Source organism: Orbicella faveolata, unplaced genomic scaffold, assembly GCF_042242905.1.
Source record: "Orbicella faveolata isolate gen_17 unplaced genomic scaffold, um_ofav_v1 contig_46, whole genome shotgun sequence".
NCBI lineage: Eukaryota > Metazoa > Cnidaria > Anthozoa > Scleractinia > Merulinidae > Orbicella > Orbicella faveolata.
Window position 1 is genome coordinate 10,340,373 of NW_028301576.1, and position 23,360 is coordinate 10,363,732.

A 23,360-nucleotide genomic window follows, 5' to 3' on the forward strand; every position below is an offset into this window, starting at 1 on the left:
GTACGTCTTGGTGGAGGTCTGTAACGGGAGCAGCTATCAGACGGACGATAAAGGTAAAACAGATCGCACGAAGGTATGTCAACACAGCAATATTTATAGGTCTCCTCGTCCGACAAAAACATTTTCACGGGATTGAATGAGTCATGGAAAGCTGCCACTTTCACGTGACCGCCGTCAGGAGGACCAAGCTTGAGAGAGCCCCAGTCTTGCGAATCGGTGGAGTAACAACACTCCTGTCTCAGCCAAAATTCAACTGATCCTGTTAGTGTAGAAGAGTAACGTACGAATTTGGAACGTCTGGACTCAAAACACAATTCAGGCCAGGAATACCACCAGCTCCAGGAGAATCTTCCCCAATCCAGCAACGCCTGCCAAAAAGTACAAGGACACGCCATCTCCGGGTCTGATTTTATTAAGATGTCGTACCAGTAACGAATGTTCGCGAATTCATTCAGAACAGCCCATGTTAAGCACTTCTCCAGTGCACTTGTCCCATCGCTGTCCTCGATCCTCCAAAAGTACCTCCCCAACGAACCCGTATTTCCTTCTTTCTTATCAAGATCATACATTTCAAATGTAGCCGCGCTGAAATACGAAAAAAAGCGAAAGTAAAGCTCACACTTTTACCCCAGAAGATGAACAGTCGGAAAACCAAAGCTGAACTTCTAGCCAATCAGGGAAGACACAGACAATATAGTGAACCAATCAAAACTCTAGGAAAATATGTGTAACTGGCACTAAACGCGGAAAAAGACGCGAGCGGGTTGAGTAGGTGGCGCCAGGTTTTTCTACCAATCAGAGGCGTAGTAGTTATACTTGTGCAAAAAGTTTTATTTTTGCAATGTAGGACGACTGCAGTTAGCACAACATAAGAGTTTCCTTGTTGTAGACGACACAACGATAGAATAAGTCTGAAATTGTCCCTATTTTTAAACTCTCTCTAACTCTGCTCTTCTTCACCACACTAATATAACCGTAAATTTAAGTTCTCACGCTTCGTGGTTGTAATAATCTTCGCCATCATTTCCTGCGTTCCAGCCAGCGACAGGAAGACCGGAGTAACCAGTCCAGTAACGGTAATCAACCCTGCAAGAATGAAAGTTACACAGTTTGAATACTTTTTCCCTTACGCTCACAGTGGCAAGACGAGCAAAAACAACAAATTAACAATGCAACAACAAAATTACCAACAATAAAAAATTAAAAAAATTATCATCATCACCAACAGTGGTAACAAAATAACAAGATCGATGGCTAGACGGACGGGAAAAGTGATTGATAGATTGATTTCCACTATTAAGCCATGGCCAATCTTGAGAAGCATAAGCCTAAATCATTTCTCACATGAAAACGCTGATTGGATTCAATGCAAATCAACTTACGGATCCGCTGGAACCACCCACTCAATTCCACCATAAGGGTAGTTGTACATCAAAAAGGTGTTAAATCCATCCGTAATTATGACAGCCTGAAAAGTGTTACTCTGAAAGGCAAATTAAAGTAAAGTTAGATTGCAAATGAAAATGCAAGAAAATGCAGTAATCCGTGTCAGCGATCAACGACAGTAAGTCCCTTGAAGACATAAGGCGATCGACAAAAAAACGTGCTACTTTTTTTTTCAGTTGAATGGACTTTTGTCACTTTCAAAGTTTTTTCAGTTTCGATCTTATGGACGTACGAGATCCCTACATGCATATTCAAGACCGTAATAATTATCAAATTTCTCAACAGTTCATAAAACAGCACCTGCTGCAATGCGAGCAGTTTTAGGAGTAACACTATGGGAAAAAGCTAGTTATTAGTTGATTACCCAATCAGAGCGTGCAAAAGCCCTACCGATTCACTGTTTCCGCAAACTATACTAATCAAAGATAAGCAGAAGGAAGACGAAAAATAAATGTTTGTAAACCCAGGGACATGTCGTTTAACGGAATGTTTTCTCCATAATAATAGCATTGGTAGTAGTAGTAGTAATGTGGATAATAGATGTATTACCCAACGACAGTTGTTGTCGTAAGCGTATGGACAGAGCTTCTCCCAGGTCACAACAAGAACCCAACTGGCAGCAAAGTTGGCAAATTTTTTATCACCGCCATAGAGCTTTACATCTTGTGAGGCCATGTTAAGGATTTCAGAGGACCCTCCATTGGTTTGGCTGTACACTTGATAATACACCTTAGAATGACCGTCTCTGAAGGCAAAATACGTATCAGTCGTGGCCCAGAACGGCGCAATAATTGCCATATTTCTCAGCCACCTGTAGACACCAAACTTCCGTGGCCACCACCAGCTCCATTCATAATTCAACTGGATTATACCATTACGGCATATCTACAAAATGAAGTAAAGGTGTTTAGATAAAAGTACACCACATCAATTCTTGTTTGGCAAAGAGCGAGTATTACACGTGTGTGCGAATTTATTATTGGTTAACTCTGTCTTACTTCCTAATGGAGATGAAATCTCTCATTAGTACTGCCACTTGATTGGATACTAATCCATCTATGTACACGTTTATATTTCAGGATGAATCGAGGCACTAAAGAGTCACCACGTGAGCTCTATTGCCTGATTTCAAACCGAAAAAGACTAGGTACGAGTCTGTAAATTGTGAGATAAGGAACTATTGATCCACATAGTCAGAAAGTGCACACCGAGATTCACAAAATGCCCAAGTTTGGTGTTAATAAGGCCAGTTTTGACTGAGATACAGCCATTTAAAAACAAAGAAATGTTTGATCATCCGGAAACGTGTCCGTCCGGATGGCCATACATTTCTTTGTAAATTTTGACATTTTCAAAGGGCTGTATCTTGCTTACTATTGGGTCTATTTACACCAAACTTGGGAGGCGCGGTGGATTCATGGTTAGTGCGCTCGTCTCCGGATCGAGCGGTCCGGGTTCGAGCCCTGGCCGGGGACATTGTGTTGTGTTCTTGGGCAAGACACTTTACTCTCACAGTGCCTCTGTCCACCCAGGTGTATAAATGGGTACCGGCAAACTTAATGCTGGGGGTAACCCTGCGATGGACTAGCATCCCATCCAGGGGGGAGTAGAAATACTCCTAGTCGCTTCATGCTACAGAAACCGGGATAAGCTCCGGCCTGATGGGCCACTTGGCTCGTAAGCAGACTTTACCTACACCAAACTTGGGGATTTTGCAAAGCTTGGTCTGCGCTATATTACTATGTGGATCAATAGTTGCTAATCCCATAATTTACACACTTGTACCTAGTCCTTTTCGGTTTGAAATCAGGCAATGGTGGAATATTGTTCACTTTCGTATATAAAAGCGACAAGTTCTATAGACTTACATGAATATCCAAAAACAGAGCGTTTTAACTTACGTGGCCAGCAGCAATGCAACTTTATTGGAATAAGTGTTAAATTACGAAAAAAGCTCAACACCATCAATATCGGGTTGGAACACCGACAGGGGGATGCCAATATGGCTGCCGTGACGTCATTTTGAAAACACTCTATACTTACAAACAGCTTGTAATGCCTCTCCGAGAAGAATGGAAATCCAGTAAAATCCGTGTCGATCCTCAAGCAGCGGGAGGAGGAGGAGAAAGGAGAGTCTTCAAGACGAAACTCGTTATCATTCTGCTGCGGCCCGTATGGATACATAATGTTGTCACGTGGAGCCGCTTCAATGAAATAAAAAAAAGAAGAATTAAAATATACAACCTATATATTGCTTGTTGTACGATATAGCCACTTGAAAATGTACAACGTCACATTTCCAACTTTCTTCGATAATAACCTTAAGGCATTTACTTACACATGATACTATTCATTGTACCTCGCGTAAAGCCATAAAATCATTTACAATAACGGAAATAAAAAGAACCATTACGCTGATATTATGTGTACTCACTTGTTGGAGCTGGAGTTGTTGTAGCTGACAAGAAAAACGAAAACTGTGAATACAGTATCTGTACTTAGCAGTGCATGTTTATAATTATACAAATATGTATGTAGATAATGAGACAATGTGTAATGAATAAACAAGGGACTTACCTGCAGTAGATGAAACGGCAATCATTGTAGCTAAGGTAAAGACAAAACGACAGCACAAATTATTAACGTTTTTGATACTAAATTTTTGGGTCACAAACGTTAAACGTAATAAAGATTGCCGGAATGACCATAGCAATGGTTGTATTACAGTACTAGCTCTTTTATATCGTAATAGTCAGTCATTACAGATTATTTGCTCTTTTCTGTTAAGGTAAGACTATGATAGGCCAAACACAACATGACATGCTATACCTGTGCCATGCCAAGTCATACTATACTGTGCTATGCTTACTCATCTGGACGAAAGAGACATAAATTCTTTTCCGAGTCCGAAAACCTCCCAGAAGTGAACCAATGAAATCTTCTGATTTAAAGCTTGGTATATATTGACTTTCCCTGAAACTTGATCGATTGTGGGTTGCATGTTTTTAGGGCCTGTTCACATGGAAGCGGGAGACCCCGGGAAGGTGAAGTACCTCCCCTACCCGTGGTAAAGAAGTACTTGTTCCCGGGGACGCGGGGTGAGCTCTAAAATGCAATCGTACGGTCGTTAAGCATGCACATAAACAAAGAACTAACGTTTGTTTTCTTCGTTTGTTCCGATGAAGCTGCTTCTCGCTTCAATGTCGCTGTTTCAGGAAAAACTTCAGTTTGATTCCGCTGATTATCCTGACTATCCGATTACACGCTTAAATTGTCCCCAGAACTGTCAATTTCATCACCGTTTAGGCGGTTTTGAAAGTGAAATTCTCGAAATAACTCGCCACGCTCGTAGTGGCTGGCAACCATGTTGTTCTGCCGTGTGTTTTGTCGGGCTTTGGCGTAGTGATTTGCTCAGCCCGGTTAGGCGGGTTACCCCACTCCGCAGCTTTCACACGGAGATAACTCACCCCACCGAAGCGGGTTACCTGGACCGGCTGACCGGGTGACCCGCCTTGGTGGGGTACCCCATCTAACATATGAACGCGATCAAGAGAAAAAGAGATTGTATGGATACATTAGTTACCCCACCAAGGCGGTAGACTTCGCCTGCCTGAGGCCCCCCACTTCCACGTGAACAGCCCTTGGTAACATGAGAAACTCTAGGTACACTGTAATGGCTTATTATGCTCTTGAAAACGAATCCATTTCATGACCAATAACGAAAGACTTAAAGACTTACTCTTTAATGCAGAGATAGTCTGACTCCCTGACGGAGATGTACCCTTAAAGAGACTTGCAGACGAGGAACCATCTTCACTTGCCGATGTTGAAATTGCTGAGACACTAGTCGACGAAGACGGAGCTAAGGTTTGGGACTGCGACGCACTTGAGCTGACTGACACGTTTTCACGAAGACTGGCACTGCTCCTTGAACTTGGCGACACACTGGCACTGCTGCTGGAACTTGGCGACACACTGGCACTGCTGCTGGAACTTGGTGAAACAGTGACACTGCTGCTTAAACTTACGGACTCTGAAACACTCGCGCTTCTGCTGGAACTGTCTGGCAAACTGGCACTGCTGCTGGAACTTGGCGAAACAGTGTCACTGCTGCTTGAAGTGAAGGATTCTGAAACAATAGCACTTCTGCTGGAAATGTCAGACAAACTGACACTACTGCTGGAACTTGGCGACACACTGGCACTGCTGCTAGAACTTGGCGACACACTAGCACTGCTGCTGGAACTTGGCGACACACTGGCACTGCTGCTGGAACTTGGTGAAACAGTGACACTGCTGCTTAAACTTACGGACTCTGAAACACTCACGCTTCTGCTGGAACTGTCTGACACACTGGCACTGCTGCTGGAACTTGGCGAAACATTGTCACTGCTGCTTGAACTGACGGATTCTGAAACAATAGCACTTCTGCTGGAACTGTCAGACAGACTGACACTACTGCTAGAACTTGGCGACACACTGGCACTGCTCCTAGAACTTGGCGACACACTGGCACTGCTGCTGGAACTTGGCGACACACTGGCACTGCTACTGGAACTTGGCGACACACTGGCACTGCTGCTGGAACTTGGCGAAACAAAGACACTGCTGCTTGAACTGACGGATTTTGAAACAATAGCACTTCTGCTGGAACTGTCAGACAAGCTGACACTACTGCTGGAACTTGGCGACACACTGGCACTGCTGCTGGAACTTGGCGACACACTGGCACTGCTGCTGGAACTTGGTGAAACAGCGACACTGCTGCTTAAACTTACGGACTCTGAAACACTCGCGCTTCTGCTGGAACTATCTGGCAAACTGGCACTGCTGCTGGAACTTGGCGAAACATTGTCACTGCTGCTTGAACTGACGGATTCTGAAACAATAGCACTTCTGCTGGAAATGTCAGCCAAACTGACACTACTGCTGGAACTTGGCGACACACTGGCACTGCTGCTGGAACTTGGTGAAACAGTGACACTGCTGCTTAAACTTACGGACTCTGAAATACTCGCGCTTCTGCTGGACATGTCTGACAAACTGGCACTGCTGCTGGAACTTGGCGAAACAGTCACACTGCTGCTTGAACTGACGGATTCTGAAACAATAGCACTTCTGCTGGAACTGTCAGACAGACTGACACTACTGCTAGAACTTGGCGACACACTGACACTGCTGCTAGAACTTGGCGACACACTCGCACTGCTGCTGGAACTTGGCGACACACTGGCACTGCTACTGGAACTTGGCGATACACTGCCACTGGTGCTAGAACTTGGTGACTCACTGGCATTGCTGCTGGAACTTGGCGACACACTGGCACTGGTGCTAGAACTTGGTGAAACACTGGCACTGCTGCTGGAACTTGGCGACACACTGGCACTGCTACTGGAACTTGGCGACACACTGGCACTGGTGCTAGAACTTGGTGACACACTGGCACTGCTGCTAGAACTTGGCGACACACTGGCACTGGTGCTAGAACTTGGTGAAACACTGGCACTGCTGCTGGAACTTGGGGACACACTGGCACTGCTGCTGGAACTTGGTGACACACTGGCACTGCTGCTGGAACTTGGCGACACACTGGCACTGCTGCTGGAACTTGGGGACACACTAGCACTGCTGCTAGAACTTGGTGACACACTGGCACTGCTGCTGGAACTTGGTGGCACACTGGCACTGCTGCTGGAACTTGGCGAATCACTGGCACTGCTGCTAGAACTTGGGGACAAACTGGCACTGCTGCTAGAACTTGGGGAGACACTGGCACTGCTGCTGGAACTTGGGGCCACACTGGCTCTGCTGCTAGAACTTGGTGACACACTGGCACTGCTGCTGGAACTTGGGACCACACTAGCACTGCTAGTGGAACTTGGTGACACCCTGGCACTGCTGCTAGAACTTGGCGACACACTGGCACTGCTGCTAGAACTTGGTGACACGCTGGCACTGCTGCTAGAACTTGGTGACACACTAGGACTGCTGCTAGAACTTGGTGACACACTGGCAGTGCTGCTAGAACTTGGTGACACGCTGGCACTGCTGCTAGAACTTGGTGACACACTAGCACTGCTGCTAGAACTTGGTGACACACTGGCACTGCTGCTGGAACTTCTCGACACAGTGGCACTGCTGCTAAAACTTGGGGACACACTGGCACTGCTGCTGGAACTTGGTGACACACTGGCACTGCTTCTAGAACTTGGGAACACACTGGCACTGCTGCTCGAACTTGGTGACACACTGGTACTGCTGCTAGAACTTGGGGACAAACTAGGGCTGCTGCTGGAACTTGGGGACACACTGGCACTGCTGCTAGAACGTGGTGACACACTGGCACTGCTGCTGGAACTTGGTGACACACTGGCACTGCTGCTGGAGCTTGGTGACAGACTGGCACTGCTGCTAGAACTTGGGGACACACTGGCACTGCTGCTAGAACTTGGTGACACACTGTCACTGCTGCTAGAACTTGGCGACACACTGGCACTGCTGCTAGAACTTGGCGACACACTGGCACTGTTGCTAGAACTTGGTGACACACTGGCACTCCTGCTAGAACTTGCTGACACACTGGCACTGCTGCTGGAACTTGGCGACACAGTGGCACTGCTGCTAGAGGTTGGGGAGACACTGGCACTGCTGCTGGAACTTGGCGACACAGTGGCACTGCTGCTAGAGGTTGGGGAGACACTGGCACTGCTGCTGGAACTTGGTGACACACTGGCACTGCTGCTAGAACTTCGGGACACACTGGCACTGCTGCTAGAACTTGGGGACACACTGGCACTGCTGCTAGAACTTGGTGACACGCTGGCACTGGTGCTAGAACTTGGTGACACACTGGCACTGCTGCTGGAAGTTGGTGACACACTAGCACTGCTGCTAGAACTTGGTGACACACTGGCACTACTGCTGGAACTTGGTGACACACTGGCACTGCTGCTGGAACTTGGTGATACACTGGCACTGCTGCTGGAACTTGGTGACACAGTGGCACTGCTGCTGGGACTTGGGGACACACTAGCACTGCTGCGAGAACTTGGTGACACACTGGCAGTGCTACTGGAACTTGGTGACACACTAGCACTGCTGCTAGAACTTGGTGACACACTGGCACTGCGGGTGGAACTTGGTGACACACTGGCACTGCTGCTAGAACTTGGTGACACACTAGGACTGCTGCTAGAACTTGGTGACACACTGGCAGTGCTGCTAGAACTTGGCGACACACTGGCACTGCTGCTAGAACTTGGTGACACACTAGGACTGCTGCTAGAACTTGGTGACACACTGGCAGTGCTGCTAGAACTTGGCGACACACTCGCACTGCTGCTGGAACTTGGTGACACACTAGGACTACTGCTAGAACTTGGTGACACAATGGCACTGCTGCTAGAACTTTGTGACACACTGGCAGTGCTGCTAGAACTTGGTGACACACTGGCACTGCGGGTGGAACTTGGTGACACACTGGCACTGCTGCTAGAACTTGCTGACACACTGGCACTGCTACTAGAACTTGGTGACACGCTGACACTGCTGCTAGAACTTGGTGACACACTGGCACTGCTGCTAGAACTTGGTGACACGCTGGCACTGCTGCTAGAACTTGGTGACACACTAGGACTGCTGCTAGAACTTGGTGACACACTGGCAGTGCTGCTAGAACTTGGTGACACGCTGGCACTGCTGCTAGAACTTGGTGACACACTAGGACTGCTGCTAGAACTTAGTGACACACTGGCACTGCTGCTGGAACTTCGCGACACAGTGGCACTGCTGCTAAAACTTGGGGACACACTGGCACTGCTGCTGGAACTTGCTGACACACTGGCACTGCTGCTAGAACTTGGGAACAGACTGGCACTGCTGCTCGAACTTGGTGACACACTGGTACTGCTGCTAGAACTTGGGGACAAACTAGGACTGCTGCTGGAACTTGGGGACACACTGGCACTGCTGCTAGAACGTGGTGACACACTGGTACTGCTGCTAGAACTTGGGGACAAACTAGGACTGCTGCTGGAACTTGGTGACACACTGGCACTGCTGCTGGAGCTTGGTGACAGACTGGCACTGGTGCTAGAACTTGGGGACACACTGGCACTGCTGCTAGAACTTGGTGACACACTGTCACTGCTGCTAGAACTTGGCGACACACTGGCACTACTGCTAGAACTCGGCGACACACTGGCACTGCTGCTAGAACTTGGTGACACACTGGCACTCCGTCTAGAACTTGGTGACACACTGGCACTGCTGCTGGAACTTGGCGACACAGTGGCACTGCTGCTAGAGGTTGGGGAGACACTGGCAGTGCTGCTGGAACTTGGTGACACACTGGCACTGCTGCTAGAACTTCGGGACACACTGGCACTGCTGGTAGAACTTGGGGACACACTGGCACTGCTGCTAGAACGTGGTGACACACTGGCACTGCTGCTGGAACTTGGTGATACACTGGCACTGCTGCTGGAGCTTGGTGACAGACTGGCACTGCTGCTAGAACTTGGGGACACACTGGCACTGCTGCTAGAACTTGGTGACACACTGTCACTGCTGCTAGAACTTCGCGACACACTGGCACTGCTGCTAGAACTTGGCGACACACTGGCACTGCTGCTAGAACTTGGTGACACACTGGCACTTCTGCTAGAACTTGGTGACACACTGGCACTGCTGCTGGAACTTTGCGACACAGTGGCACTGCTGGTAGAGGTTGGGGAGACACTGGCACTGCTGCTGGAACTTGGTGACACACTGGCACTGCTGCTAGAACTTCGGGACACACTGGCACTGCTGGTAGAACTTGGGGACACACTGGCACTGCTGCTAGAACGTGGTGACACACTGGCACTGCTGCTGGAACTTGGTGACACACTGGCACTGCTGCTGGAGCTTGGTGACAGACTGGGACTGCTGCTAGAACTTGGGGACACACTGGCACGGCTGCTAGAACTTGGTGACACACTGTCACTGCTGCTAGAACTTGGCGACACACTGGCACTGCTGCTAGAACTTAGTGACACACTGGCACTCCTGCTAGAACTTGGTGACACACTGGCACTGCTGCTGGAACTTGGTGACAGAGTGGCCCTGCTGCTAGAGGTTGGGGAGACACTGGCACTGCTGCTGGAACTTGGTGACACACTGGCACTGCTGCTAGAACTTCGGGACACACTGGCACTGCTGGTAGAACTTGGGGACACACTGGCACTGCTGGGAGAACTTGGTGACACGCTGGCACTGGTGCTAGAACTTGGTGACACACTGGCACTGCTGCTGGAAGTTGGTGACACACTGCCACTGCTGCTAGAACTTGGTGACACACTGGCACTGCTGCTGGAACTTGGTGACACACTGGCACTGCTGGTAGAACTTGGTGACACACTGGCACTGCCGCTAGAACTTGGGGACACACTAGGACTGCTGCTGGAACTTGGGGAGACACTGGCACTGCTGCTGGAGCTTGGTGATACACTGGCACTGCTGCTGGAACTTGGGGAGACACTAGCACTGCTGGTAGAACTTGGTGACACACTGGCACTGCCGGTAGAACTTGGGGACACACTAGGACTGCTGCTGGAACTTGGTGATACACTGGCACTGCTGCTGGAACTTGGTGACACACTGGCACTGCTGCTGGGACTTGGGGAGACACTAGCACTGCTGCGAGAATTTGGTGACACACTGGCAGTGCTACTGGAACTTGGTGACACACTAGCACTGCTGCTAGAACTTGGTGACACACTGGCACTGCGGGTGGAACTTGGTGACACACTGGCAGTGCTGCTAGAACTTGCTGACACACTGGCACTGCTACTAGAACTTGGTGACACGCTGACACTGCTGCTAGAACTTGGTGACACACTGGCACTGCTGCTAGAACTTGGTGACACGCTGGCACTGCTGCTAGAACTTGGTGACCCAGTAGGACTGCTGCTAGAACTTGGTGACACACTGGCAGTGCTGCTAGAACTTGCTGACACGCTGGCACTGCTGCTAGAACTTGGTGACACACTAAGACTGCTGCTAGAACTTGGTGACACACTGGCACTGCTGCTGGAACTTCGCGACACAGTGGCACTGCTGCTAAAACTTGGGGACACACTGGCACTGCTGCTAGAACTTGGTGACACACTGGCACTGCTGCTAGAACTTGGGAACACACTGGCACTGCTGCTCGAACTTGGTGACACACTGGTACTGCTGCTAGAACTTGGGGACAAACTAGGACTGCTGCTGGAACTTGGGGACACACTGGCACTGCTGCTAGAACGTGGTGACACACTAGCACTGCTGCTGGAACTTGGTGACACACTGGCACTGCTGCTGGAGCTTGGTGACACACTGGCACTGCTGGTAGAACTTGGGGACACACTGGCACTGCTGCTAGAACTTGGTGACACACTGTCACTGCTGCTAGAACTTGGCGACACACTGGCACTGCTGCTAGAACTCGGCGACACACTGGCACTGCTGCTAGAACTTGGTGACACACTGGCACTCCTGCTAGAACTTGGTGACACACTGGCACTGCTGCTGGAACTTGGCGACACAGTGGCACTGCTGCTAGAGGTTGGGGAGACACTGGCAGTGCTGCTGGAACTTGGTGACACACTGGCACTGCTGCTAGAACTTCGGGACACACTGGCACTGCTGGTAGAACTTGGGGACACACTGGCACTGCTGCTAGAACGTGGTGACACACTGGCACTGCTGCTGGAACTTGGTGACACACTGGCACTGCTGCTGGAGCTTGGTGACAGACTGGCACTGCTGCTAGAACTTGGGGACACACTGGCACTGCTGCTAGAACTTGGTGACACACTGTCACTGCTGCTAGAACTTGGCGACACATTGGCACTGCTGCTAGAACTTGGCGACACACTGGCACTGCTGCTAGAACTTGGTGACACACTGGCACTTCTGCTAGAACTTGGTGACACACTGGCACTGCTGCTGGAACTTGGCGACACAGTGGCACTGCTGCTAGAGGTTGGGGAGACACTGGCACTGCTGCTGGAACTTGGTGACACACTGGCACTGCTGCTAGAACTTCGGGACACACTGGCACTGCTGGTAGAACTTGGGGACACACTGGCACTGCTGCTAGGACTTGGTGACACGCTTGCACTGGTGCTAGAACTTGGTGACACACTGGCACTGCTGCTGGAAGTTGGTGACACACTCGCACTGCTGCTAGAACTTGGTGACACACTGGCACTGCTGCTGGAACTTGGTGACACACTGGCACTGCTGCTGGAACTTGGTGATACACTGGCACTGCTGCTGGAACTTGATGACACACTGGCACTGCTGCTGGGACTTGGGGACACACTAGCACTGCTGCGAGAACTTGGTGACACACTGGCAGTGCTACTGGAACTTGGTGACACACTAGCACTGCTGCTAGAACTTGGTGACACACTGGCACTGCGGGTGGAACTTGGTGACACACTGGCACTGCTGCTAGAACTTGGTGACACACTAGGACTGCTGCTAGAACTTGGTGAGACACTGGCAGTGCTGCTAGAACTTGGCGACACACTGGCAGTGCTGCTAGAACTTGGTGACACACTAGGACTGCTGCTAGAACTTGGTGACACACTAGGACTGCTGCTAGAACTTGGTGACACACTGGCAGTGCTGCTAGAACTTGTCGACACACTCGCACTGCTGCTGGAACTTGGTGACACACTAGGATTGCTGCTAGAACTTGGTGACACAATGGCACTGCTGCTAGAACTTTGTGACACACTGGCACTGCTGCTAGAACTTGGTGACACACTAGGACTGCTGCTAGAACTTGGTGACACACTGGCAGTGCTGCTAGAACTTGGTGACACACTAGGACTGCTGCTAGAACTTGGTGACACACTGGTACTTCTGCTAGAACTTAGGGAAAAACTAGGACTGCTGCTAGAACTTGGGGACAAACTAGGACTGCTGCTGGAACTTGGGGACACACTGGCACTGCTGCTAGAACGTGGTGACACACTGGCACTGCTGCTGGAACTTGGTGACACACTGGCACTGCTGCTGGAGCTTGGTGACACACTGGCACTGCTGCTAGAACTTGGGGACACACTGGCACGGCTGCTAGAACTTGGTGACACACTGTCAATCCTGCTAGAACTTGGCGACACACTGGCAGTGCTGCTAGAACTTGGCGACACACTGGCACTGCTGCTAGAACTTGGTGACACACTGGCACTGCTGGTAGAACTTGGTGACACACTGGCACTGCTTCTGGAACTTGGCGACACAGTGGCACTGCTGCTAGAGGTTGGAGAGACACTGGCAGTGCTGCTAGAACTTGGTGACACACTAGGACTGCTGCTAGAACTTGGTGACACACTGGCACTGCTTCTAGAACTTGGGGACAAACTAGGACTGCTGCTGGAACTTGGGGACACACTGGCACTGCTGCTAGAACGTGGTGACACACTGGCACTGCTGCTGGAACTTGGTGACACACTGGCACTGCTGCTGGAGCTTGGTGACACACTGGCACTGCTGCTAGAACTTGGGGACACACTGGCACGGCTGCTAGAACTTGGTGACACACTGTCAATCCTGCTAGAACTTGGCGACACACTGGCACTGCTGCTAGAACTTGGCGACACACTGGCACTGCTGCTAGAACTTGGTGACACACTGGCACTGCTGGTAGAACTTGGTGACACACTGGCACTGCTTCTGGAACTTGGCGACACAGTGGCACTGCTGCTAGAGGTTGGAGAGACACTGGCAGTGCTGCTAGAACTTGGTGACACACTAGGACTGCTGCTAGAACTTGGTGACACACTAGCACTGCTGCTAGAACTTGGGGACAAACTAGGACTGCTGCTGGAACTTGGGGACACACTGGCACTGCTGCTAGAACGTGGTGACACACTGGCACTGCTGCTGGAACTTGGTGACACACTGGCACTGCTGCTGGAGCTTGGTGACAGACTGGCACTGCTGCTAGAACTTGGGGACACACTGGCACTGCTGGTAGAACTTGGTGACACACTGTCACTGCTGCTAGAACTTGGCGACACACTGGCACTGCTGCTAGAACTTGGTGACACACTGGCACTCCTGCTAGAACTTGGTGACACACTGGCACTGCTGCTGGAACTTGGCGACACAGTGGCCCTGCTGCTAGAGGTTGGGGAGACACTGGCACTGCTGCTGGAACTTGGTGACACACTGGCACTGCTGCTAGAACTTCGGGACACACTGGCACTGCTGGTAGAACTTGGGGACACACTGGCACTGCTGGGAGAACTTGGTGACACGCTGGCACTGGTGCTAGAACTTGGTGACACACTGGCACTGCTGCTGGAAGTTGGTGACACACTGCCACTGCTGCTAGAACTTGGTGACACACTGGCACTGCTGCTGGAACTTGGTGACACACTGGCACTGCTGGTAGAACTTGGTGACACACTGGGACTACCGCTAGAACTTGGGGACACACTAGGACTGCTGCTGGAACTTGGGGACACACTGGCACTGCTGCTGGAGCTTGGTGATACACTGGCAGTGCTGCTGGAACTTGGTGACACACTGGCACTGCTGCTGGAAATTCGTGATACACTGGCAGTGCTGCTGGAACTTTGTGACACACTGGCACTGCTGCTGGGACTTGGGGACACACTAGCACTGCTGCGAGAATTTGGTGACACACTGGCAGTGCTACTGGAACTTGGTGACACACTAGCACTGCTGCTAGAACTTGGTGACATACTGGCACTGCGGGTGGAGCTTGGTGACACACTGGCACTGCTGCTAGAACTTGCTGACACACTGGCACTGCTACTAGAACTTGGTGACACGCTGACACTGCTGCTAGAACTTGGTGACACACTGGCACTGCTGCTAGAACTTGGTGACACACTGGCACTGCTGCTAGAAGTTGCGGACACGCTGGCACTGCTGCTAGAACTTGGTGACACACTAGGATTGCTGCTAGAACTTGGTGACACACTGGCAGTGCTGCTAGAACTTGGCGACACACTCGCACTGCTGCTAGAACTTGGTGACACACTAGGACTGCTGCTAGAACTTGGTGACACACTAGGACTGCTGCTAGAACTTGGTGACACACTGGCAGTGCTGCTAGAACTTGGCGACACACTCGCACTGCTGCTGGAACTTGGTGACACACTAGGACTGCTGCTAGAACTTGGTGACACAATGGCACTGCTGCTAGAACTTTGTGACACACTGGCACTGCTGCGAGAACTTGGTGACACGCTGGCACTGCTGCTAGAACTTGGTGACACACTAGGACTGCTGCTAGAACTTGGTGACACACTGGCAGTGCTGCTAGAACTTGGTGACACACTAGGACTGCTGCTAAAACTTGGTGACACACTGGCACTGCTGCTGGAACTTGGTGACACACTGGCACTGCTGCTAGAACTTGGGAACACACTGGCAGTGCTGCTAGAACTTGGGGACACACTGGCACTGCTGCTAGAACTTGCTGACACACTGACACTGCTGCTAGAAGTTGGTGACACACTGGCACTGCTGCTGGAGGTTGGTGACACACTGGCACTGCTGCTAGAACTTGGTGACACACTGGCACTGCTGCTGGAACTTGGTGACACACTGGCACTGCTGGTAGAACTTGGTGACACACTGGCACTGCTGGAAGAACTTGGTGACACACTGGCACTGCCGCTAGAACTTGGGGACACACTAGGACTGCTGCTGGAACTTGGGGACACACTGGCACTGCTGCTGGAGCTTGGTGATACACTGGCAGTGCTGCTGGAACTTGGTGACACACTGGCACTGCTGCTGGAACTTCGTGATACACTGGCACTGCTGCTGGAACTTTGTGACACACTGGCACTGCTGCTGGGACTTGGGGACACACTAGCACTGCTGCGAGAATTTGGTGACACACTGGCAGTGCTACTGGAACTTGGTGACACACTAGCACTGCTGCTAGAACTTGGTGACACACTGGCACTGCGGGTGGAGCTTCGTGACACACTGGCACTGCTGCTAGAACTTGCTGACACACTGGCACTGCTACTAGAACTTGGTGACACGCTGACACTGCTGCTAGAACTTGGTGACACACTGGCACTGCTGCTGGAACTTGGTGACACACTGGCACTGCTGCTAGAAGTTGCGGACACGCTGGCACTGCTGCTAGAACTTGGTGACACACTAGGATTGCTGCTAGAACTTGGTGACACACTGGCAGTGCTGCTAGAACTTGGCGACAGACTCGCACTGCTGCTAGAACTTGGTGACACACTAGGACTGCTGCTAGAACTTGGTGACACACTAGGACTGCTGCTAGAACTTGGTGACACACTGGCAGTGCTGCTAGAACTTGGCGACACACTCGCACTGCTGCTGGAACTTGGTGACACACTAGGACTGCTGCTAGAACTTGGTGACACAATGGCACTGCTGCTAGAACTTTGTGACACACTGGCACTGCTGCGAGAACTTGGTGACACGCTGGCACTGCTGCTAGAACTTGGTGACACACTAGGACTGCTGCTAGAACTTGGTGACACACTGGCAGTGCTGCTAGAACTTGGTGACACGCTGGCACTGCTGCTAGAACTTGGTGACACACTAGGACTGCTGCTAAAACTTGGTGACACACTGGCACTGCTGCTGGAACTTGGTGACACACTGGCACTGCTGCTAGAACTTGGGAACACACTGGCAGTGCTGCTAGAACTTGGGGACACACTGGCACTGCTGCTAGAACTTGCTGACACACTGGCACTGCTGCTAGAAGTTGGTGACACACTGGCACTGCTGCTAGAAGTTGGTGACACACTGGGACTGCTGCTGGAGGTTGGTGACACATTGGCACTGCTGAGAGAACTTGGTGACACACTGGCACTGCTGCTGGAACTTGGTGACACACTGGCACTGCTGGTAGAACTTGGTGACACACTGGCACTGCTGCTAGAACTTGGTGAGACACTGGCAGTGCTGCTGGAACTTGGTGACACACTGGCACTGCTGGTAGAACTTGGTGACACACTGGCACTGCTGCTAGAACTTGGTGAGACACTGGCAGTGCTGCTCGAACTTGGTGAGATACTGGCACTGCTGCTAGAACTTGGGGACACACTAAGACTGCTGCTGGAAACTGGGGACACACTGGCACTGCTGCTAGAACTTGGGGACACACTGGCACTGCTGCTGGAACTTGGTGACACACTGGCACTGCTGGTAGAACTTGGGAACACACTGGCACTGCTGCTAGAACTTGGGGACACACTGGCACTGCTGCTAGAACTTGCTGACACACTGGCACTGCTGCTAGAAGTTGGTGACACACTGGCACTGCTGCTGGAGGTTGGTGACACACTGGCACTGCTGCTAGAACTTGGTGAGACACTGGCACTGCTGCTGGAACTTGGTGACACACTGGCACTGCTGGTAGAACTTGGTGACACAGTGGCACTGCTGCTCGAACTTGGTGAGACACTGGCACTGCTGCTCGAACTTGGTGAGATACTGGCACTGCTTCTAGAACTTGGGGACACACTAGGACTACTGCTGGAACTTGGGGACACACTGGCACTGCTGCTAGAACTTGGTGACACACTGGCACTGCTGCTGGAACTTGGTGACACACTGACACTGCTGCTGGAACTTGGTGACACACTGGCACTGCTGCTGGACCTCGGGGACACACTAGCACTGCTGCTAGAACTTGGTGACACACTGGCAGTGCTGCTGGAACTTGGTGACACACTGGCACTGCTGGTAGAACTTGGTGACACACTGGCACTGCTGGTGGAACTTTGTGACACACTGGCACTGCTGCTAGAACTTGGGGACACACTGGCACTGCTGCTAGAACTTGGTGACACACTAGGACTGCTGCTAGAAGTTGGTGAAACACTGGCACTGCTGCTAGAACTTGGTGACACACTGGCACTGCTGCTAGAACTTAGTGACACGGTGGCACTGCTGCTGGAATTTGGTGACACACTAGGACTGCTGCTAGAACTTGACGACACACTCGCACTGCGGCTAGAACTTGGTGACACACTGGCACTGCTGCTAGAACTTGGTGACACACTGGCACTACTGGAAGAACTTCGTGACACACTAGAACTGCTGCTAGAACTTGGTGACACACTGACACTGCTGCTTGACCTCGGGGACACACTAGCACTGCTGCTAGAACTTGGTGACACACTGGCAGTGCTGCTGGAACTTGGTGACACACTGGCACTGCTGGTAGAACTTGGTGACACACTGGCACTGCTGGTGGAACTTTGTGACACACTGGCACTGCTGCTAGAACTTGGGGACACACTGGCACTGCTGCTAGAACTTGGTGACACACTAGGACTGCTGCTAGAAGTTGGTGAAACACTGGCACTGCTGCTAGAACTTGGTGACACACTGGCACTGCTGCTAGAACTTGGTGACATGCTGGCACTGCTGCTAGAACTTGGTGACACACTGGCACTGCTTCTAGAACTTGGTGACACACTGGCACTGCTGCTAGAACTTGGGGATACACTGGCACTGCTGCTAGAGCTTGGTGACACAATCGCGCTGCTGCTAGAACTTGGTGACACACTGGCACTGCTGGTAGAACGTGGCGATAGACTGGCACTGCTGCTAGAACTTGGGGACACACTGGCACTGCTGCTAGAACTTGCTGACAAAGTGGCACTGCTGCTAGAACTTGGTGACACACTGGCACTGCTGCTAGAACTTGGTGACACGTTGGCACTGCTGCTGGTACTTGGTGACACACTAGGACTGCTGCTAGAACTTGGCGACACACTCGCACTGCGGCTGGAAGTTGGTGACACAGTGGCACTGCTGCTAGAACTTGGTGACACACTGGCACTACTGGAAGAACTTGGTGACACACTAGGACTGCTGCTAAAACTTGGTGACACACTGGCACTGCTTCTAGAACTTGGTGACACACTGGCACTGCTGCTAGAACTTGGGGATACACTGGCACTGCTGCTAGAGCTTGGTGACACAATCGCACTGCTGCTAGAACTTGGTGACAGACTGGCACTGCTGGTAGAACGTGGCGATAGACTGGCACTGCTGCTAGAACTTGGGGACACACTGGCACTGCTGCTAGAACTTGGTGACACACTGGCACTGCTTCTAGAACTTGGTGACACACTGGCACTGCTGCTAGAACTTGGGGATACACTGGCACTGCTGCTAGAGCTTGGTGACACAATCGCACTGCTGCTAGAACTTGGTGACACACTGGCACTGCTGGTAGAACGTGGCGATAGACTGGCACTGCTGCTAGAACTTGGGGACACACTGGCACTGCTGCTAGAACTTGCTGACAAAGTGGCACTGCTGCTAGAACTTGGTGACACACTGGCACTGCTGCTAGAACTTGGTGACACGTTGGCACTGCTGCTGGTACTTGGTGACACACTAGGACTGCTGCTAGAACTTGGCGACACACTCGCACTGCGGCTGGAAGTTGGTGACACAGTGGCACTGCTGCTAGAACTTGGTGACACACTGGCACTACTGGAAGAACTTGGTGACACACTAGGACTGCTGCTAAAACTTGGTGACACACTGGCACTGCTTCTAGAACTTGGTGACACACTGGCACTGCTGCTAGAACTTGGGGATACACTGGCACTGCTGCTAGAGCTTGGTGACACAATCGCACTGCTGCTAGAACTTGGTGACAGACTGGCACTGCTGGTAGAACGTGGCGATAGACTGGCACTGCTGCTAGAACTTGGGGACACACTGGCACTGCTGCTAGAACTTGCTGACAAAGTGGCACTGCTGCTAGAACTTGGTGACACACTAGGACTGCTGCTAGAACTTGGTGACACAGCGGCACTGCTGCTGGAACTTGGCGACACACTGGCACTGCTGGTAAAACTTGGTGACACGATGGCACTGCTGCTAGAACTTGGTGACACACTGGCACTGCTGCTAAAACTTGTTGACCCACTGGCACTGCTGCTAGAACTTGGTGACACACTAGGACTGCTGCTAGAACTTGGGGACACACTGGCACTGCTGCTAGAACTTGGGGAGACACTGGCACTGCTGCTAGAACTTGGCGACACACTAGCACTGCTGCTAGAACTTGCTGACACACTGGCACTGCTGCTAGAACTTGGTGACACACTGGCACTGCTGCTAGAACTTGGTGACACACTGGCACTGCTGCTAGAACTTGGTGACACGCTGGCACTGCTGTTAGAACTTGGTGACACACTAGGACTGCTGCTAGAACTTGGCGACACACTGGCACTGCTGGTGGAACTTGGTGACACACTGGCAGTGCTGCTGGAATTTGGTGACACAGTGGCACTGCTGCTGGAACTTGGTGACAGACTGGCACTGCTGCTGGAACTTGGGGACACACTAGCACTGCTGCTAGAACTTGGTGACACACTGGCAGTGCTGCTGGAACTTGGTGACACACTAGCACTGCTGCTAGAACTTGGGGACACACTGGCACTGGTGCTAGAACTTGGTGACACACTGGCACTGCTGCTAGAACTTGGGGACACACTGGCACTGCTGCTAGAACTTGGGGACACACTGGCACTGCTGCTGGAACTTGGTGACACAGTGGCACTGCTGCTAGAACTTGGCGACACACTGGCACTGCTGCTAGAACTTGGTGACACACTGGCACTGCTGCTAGAACTTGGCGACACACTGGCACTGCTGGTAGAGCTTGGGGACACACTAGCACTGCTGCTGGATCTTGGTGACACACTAGGACTGCTGCTCGAACTTGGGGACACACTGGCACTGCTACTAGAACTTGGTGACACACTGGCACTGCTGCTGGAACTTGGTGACACAGTGGCACTGCTGCTAGAACTTGGCGACACACTGGCACTGCTGCTAGAACTTGGTGACACACTGGCACTGCTGCTAGAACTTGGCGACACACTGGCACTGCTGGTAGAGCTTGGGGACACACGAGCACTGCTGCTGGATCTTGGTGACACACTAGCACTGCTGCTCGAACTTGGGGACACACTGGCACTGCTACTAGAACTTGGTGACACACTGGCACTGCTGCTAGAACTTGGGGACACACTGGTTCTGCTGCTAGAACTTGGGGACACACTTGCACTGCTGCTAGAACTTGGTGACACACTGGCACTGGTTCTAGAACTTGGTGACACAGTGGCACTTCTGGTAGAACTTGGGGACACACTGGCACTGCTGCTAGAACTTGGTGAGACACTGGCACTGCTGCTGGAACTTGGGGAGACACTGGCACTGCTGCTGGAACTTGGTGACACACTAGGACTGCTGCTAGAACTTGGTGACACAGCGGCACTGCTGCTGGAACTTGGCGACACACTGGCACTGCTGGTAAAACTTGGTGACACGATGGCACTGCTGCTAGAACTTGGTGACACACTGGCACTGCTGCTGGAACTTGGGGACACACTAGCACTGCTGCTAGAACTGGGTGACACACTGGGAGTACTGCTGGAACTTGGTGACACACTAGCACTGCTGGTAGAACTTGGTGACACACTGGCACTGCTGCTGGAACTTGGTGACACACTGGCACTGCTGCTAGAACTTGGGGACACACTGGCACGGCTGCTAGAACTTGGTGACACAGTAGGACTGCTGCAAGAACTTGCTGAGACACTGGCACTGCTGCTAGAACTTGGTGACACACTGGCACTACTGCTAGAACTTGGTGACACGCTGGCACTGCTGCTAGAACTTGGTGACACACTAGGACTACTGCTAGAACTTGGCGACACAGTGGCACTGCTGCTAGAACTTGGTGACACACTGGCACTGGTGCTAGAACTTGGCGACACAGTGGCACTACTGCTGGAACTTGGCGACACACTGGCACTGCTGCTGGAACTTGGTGAAGCAGTGACATTAGTACCTAGAGATCCGGAAAGAAATATAATTGTTTGAGACAAGGCTTCAAGAATTAATTCTGTAGCTTGTGACAGGCGTCTGGTTAATTAGTTAGAGATCAGCGCGAAAATGGCATGAGGAGTATGAGGAGACGAGACAGAGTTCTCTCCTATGCTCTCCTTTTTCTCTCGCCGGTTTTCAAGCTGCTTACGCACTCCCGAACGCCTGGAACGGGCTAAATTCAAGATTGCATGTAGATTGCCCAGCATAAAGGATTGCGGATGTTAGTCGTCTCGCTTACGGATATAAATTGCAGAATTTGTAATCAGCGCGGAGAGCCAATATTTTTCGCCGTTAAGACAAGCAAAATTTCACAGGTAGGGTAACCCTACAACCCCGCACAAATTAATGCGCGGTTACACTCAAAAGGTCTGGAAACAATTAGAAAGTTAACCCGTGTAGTTAAATTAACCCGCAAGCCAGGATTACCCCAGCACGCATTTAGGGTAACCCGCGTACCTGGGTAATCTGAGCTGCCTTGTAGACGCGACGAAGAAAAAAAAAAGGAAATGTGTGAGTGCTAGGGTAACCCGTTTGCTAGGGTAACCCTCTCTTCTTGTAAACAGGCCCTAATAAAAGAGGGACCATTTCATCTTTGAGGACAGTCAGGTATTTTCTGATTAAAAAAAAAAAATGTTTCGCACTGGTTTTTTTTACGTGAATGTTCAGGAGGGTTTTTTAGCATTTATTCCAAGATCCCGACAGTAGCAAGTTAGGGTTTGGAAATGTTATTCTTTCTTTGGTTCGTTTTATTTCCCTCCTCCTTTTCACTATGGAAAATTGCTCCCCCCGACCCCCTCTCCATATAATAAAATGATCTTACAGCTGGTTGTTCGTTTCAAGAGCTGGTTGATTATCAGTAGTGCCTGTTGGATGCGTCTTTCCAAAACATAAATGAACACCAAACTTGACTTGAGCTTCAGAACACTTATCGATGTGCATAAGGTGAGTCAAGTCTTGAGCTAACTCAAATAACG

General features: G+C 51.1%; 1 protein-coding gene across 1 annotated transcript in view; it reads right to left on the minus strand.

The window, feature by feature from the left end:
* Positions 1 to 22,427, minus strand: part of LOC110060353 (uncharacterized) — a gene marked incomplete at its 5' end in the record, with an annotated part of 45,780 nt that extends 23,353 nt beyond the window's left edge. Inside the window, 17 exons of the mRNA XM_089276678.1 lie at positions 5 to 585; positions 994 to 1,086; positions 1,383 to 1,483; positions 1,996 to 2,331; positions 3,490 to 3,650; positions 3,881 to 3,904; positions 4,024 to 4,053; positions 5,186 to 9,569; positions 9,807 to 11,124; positions 11,383 to 13,700; positions 13,817 to 13,863; positions 14,009 to 14,433; positions 14,593 to 14,864; positions 15,153 to 16,829; positions 17,037 to 21,933; positions 22,055 to 22,107; positions 22,185 to 22,427. Of these exons, the coding sequence (XP_089132804.1) occupies positions 5 to 585; positions 994 to 1,086; positions 1,383 to 1,483; positions 1,996 to 2,331; positions 3,490 to 3,650; positions 3,881 to 3,904; positions 4,024 to 4,053; positions 5,186 to 9,569; positions 9,807 to 11,124; positions 11,383 to 13,700; positions 13,817 to 13,863; positions 14,009 to 14,433; positions 14,593 to 14,864; positions 15,153 to 16,829; positions 17,037 to 21,933; positions 22,055 to 22,107; positions 22,185 to 22,427 (16,960 nt within the window). The remainder of the gene's footprint in view (positions 1 to 4; positions 586 to 993; positions 1,087 to 1,382; positions 1,484 to 1,995; positions 2,332 to 3,489; positions 3,651 to 3,880; positions 3,905 to 4,023; positions 4,054 to 5,185; positions 9,570 to 9,806; positions 11,125 to 11,382; positions 13,701 to 13,816; positions 13,864 to 14,008; positions 14,434 to 14,592; positions 14,865 to 15,152; positions 16,830 to 17,036; positions 21,934 to 22,054; positions 22,108 to 22,184) is intronic.
* Positions 22,428 to 23,360: the final 933 nt, after the last annotated feature.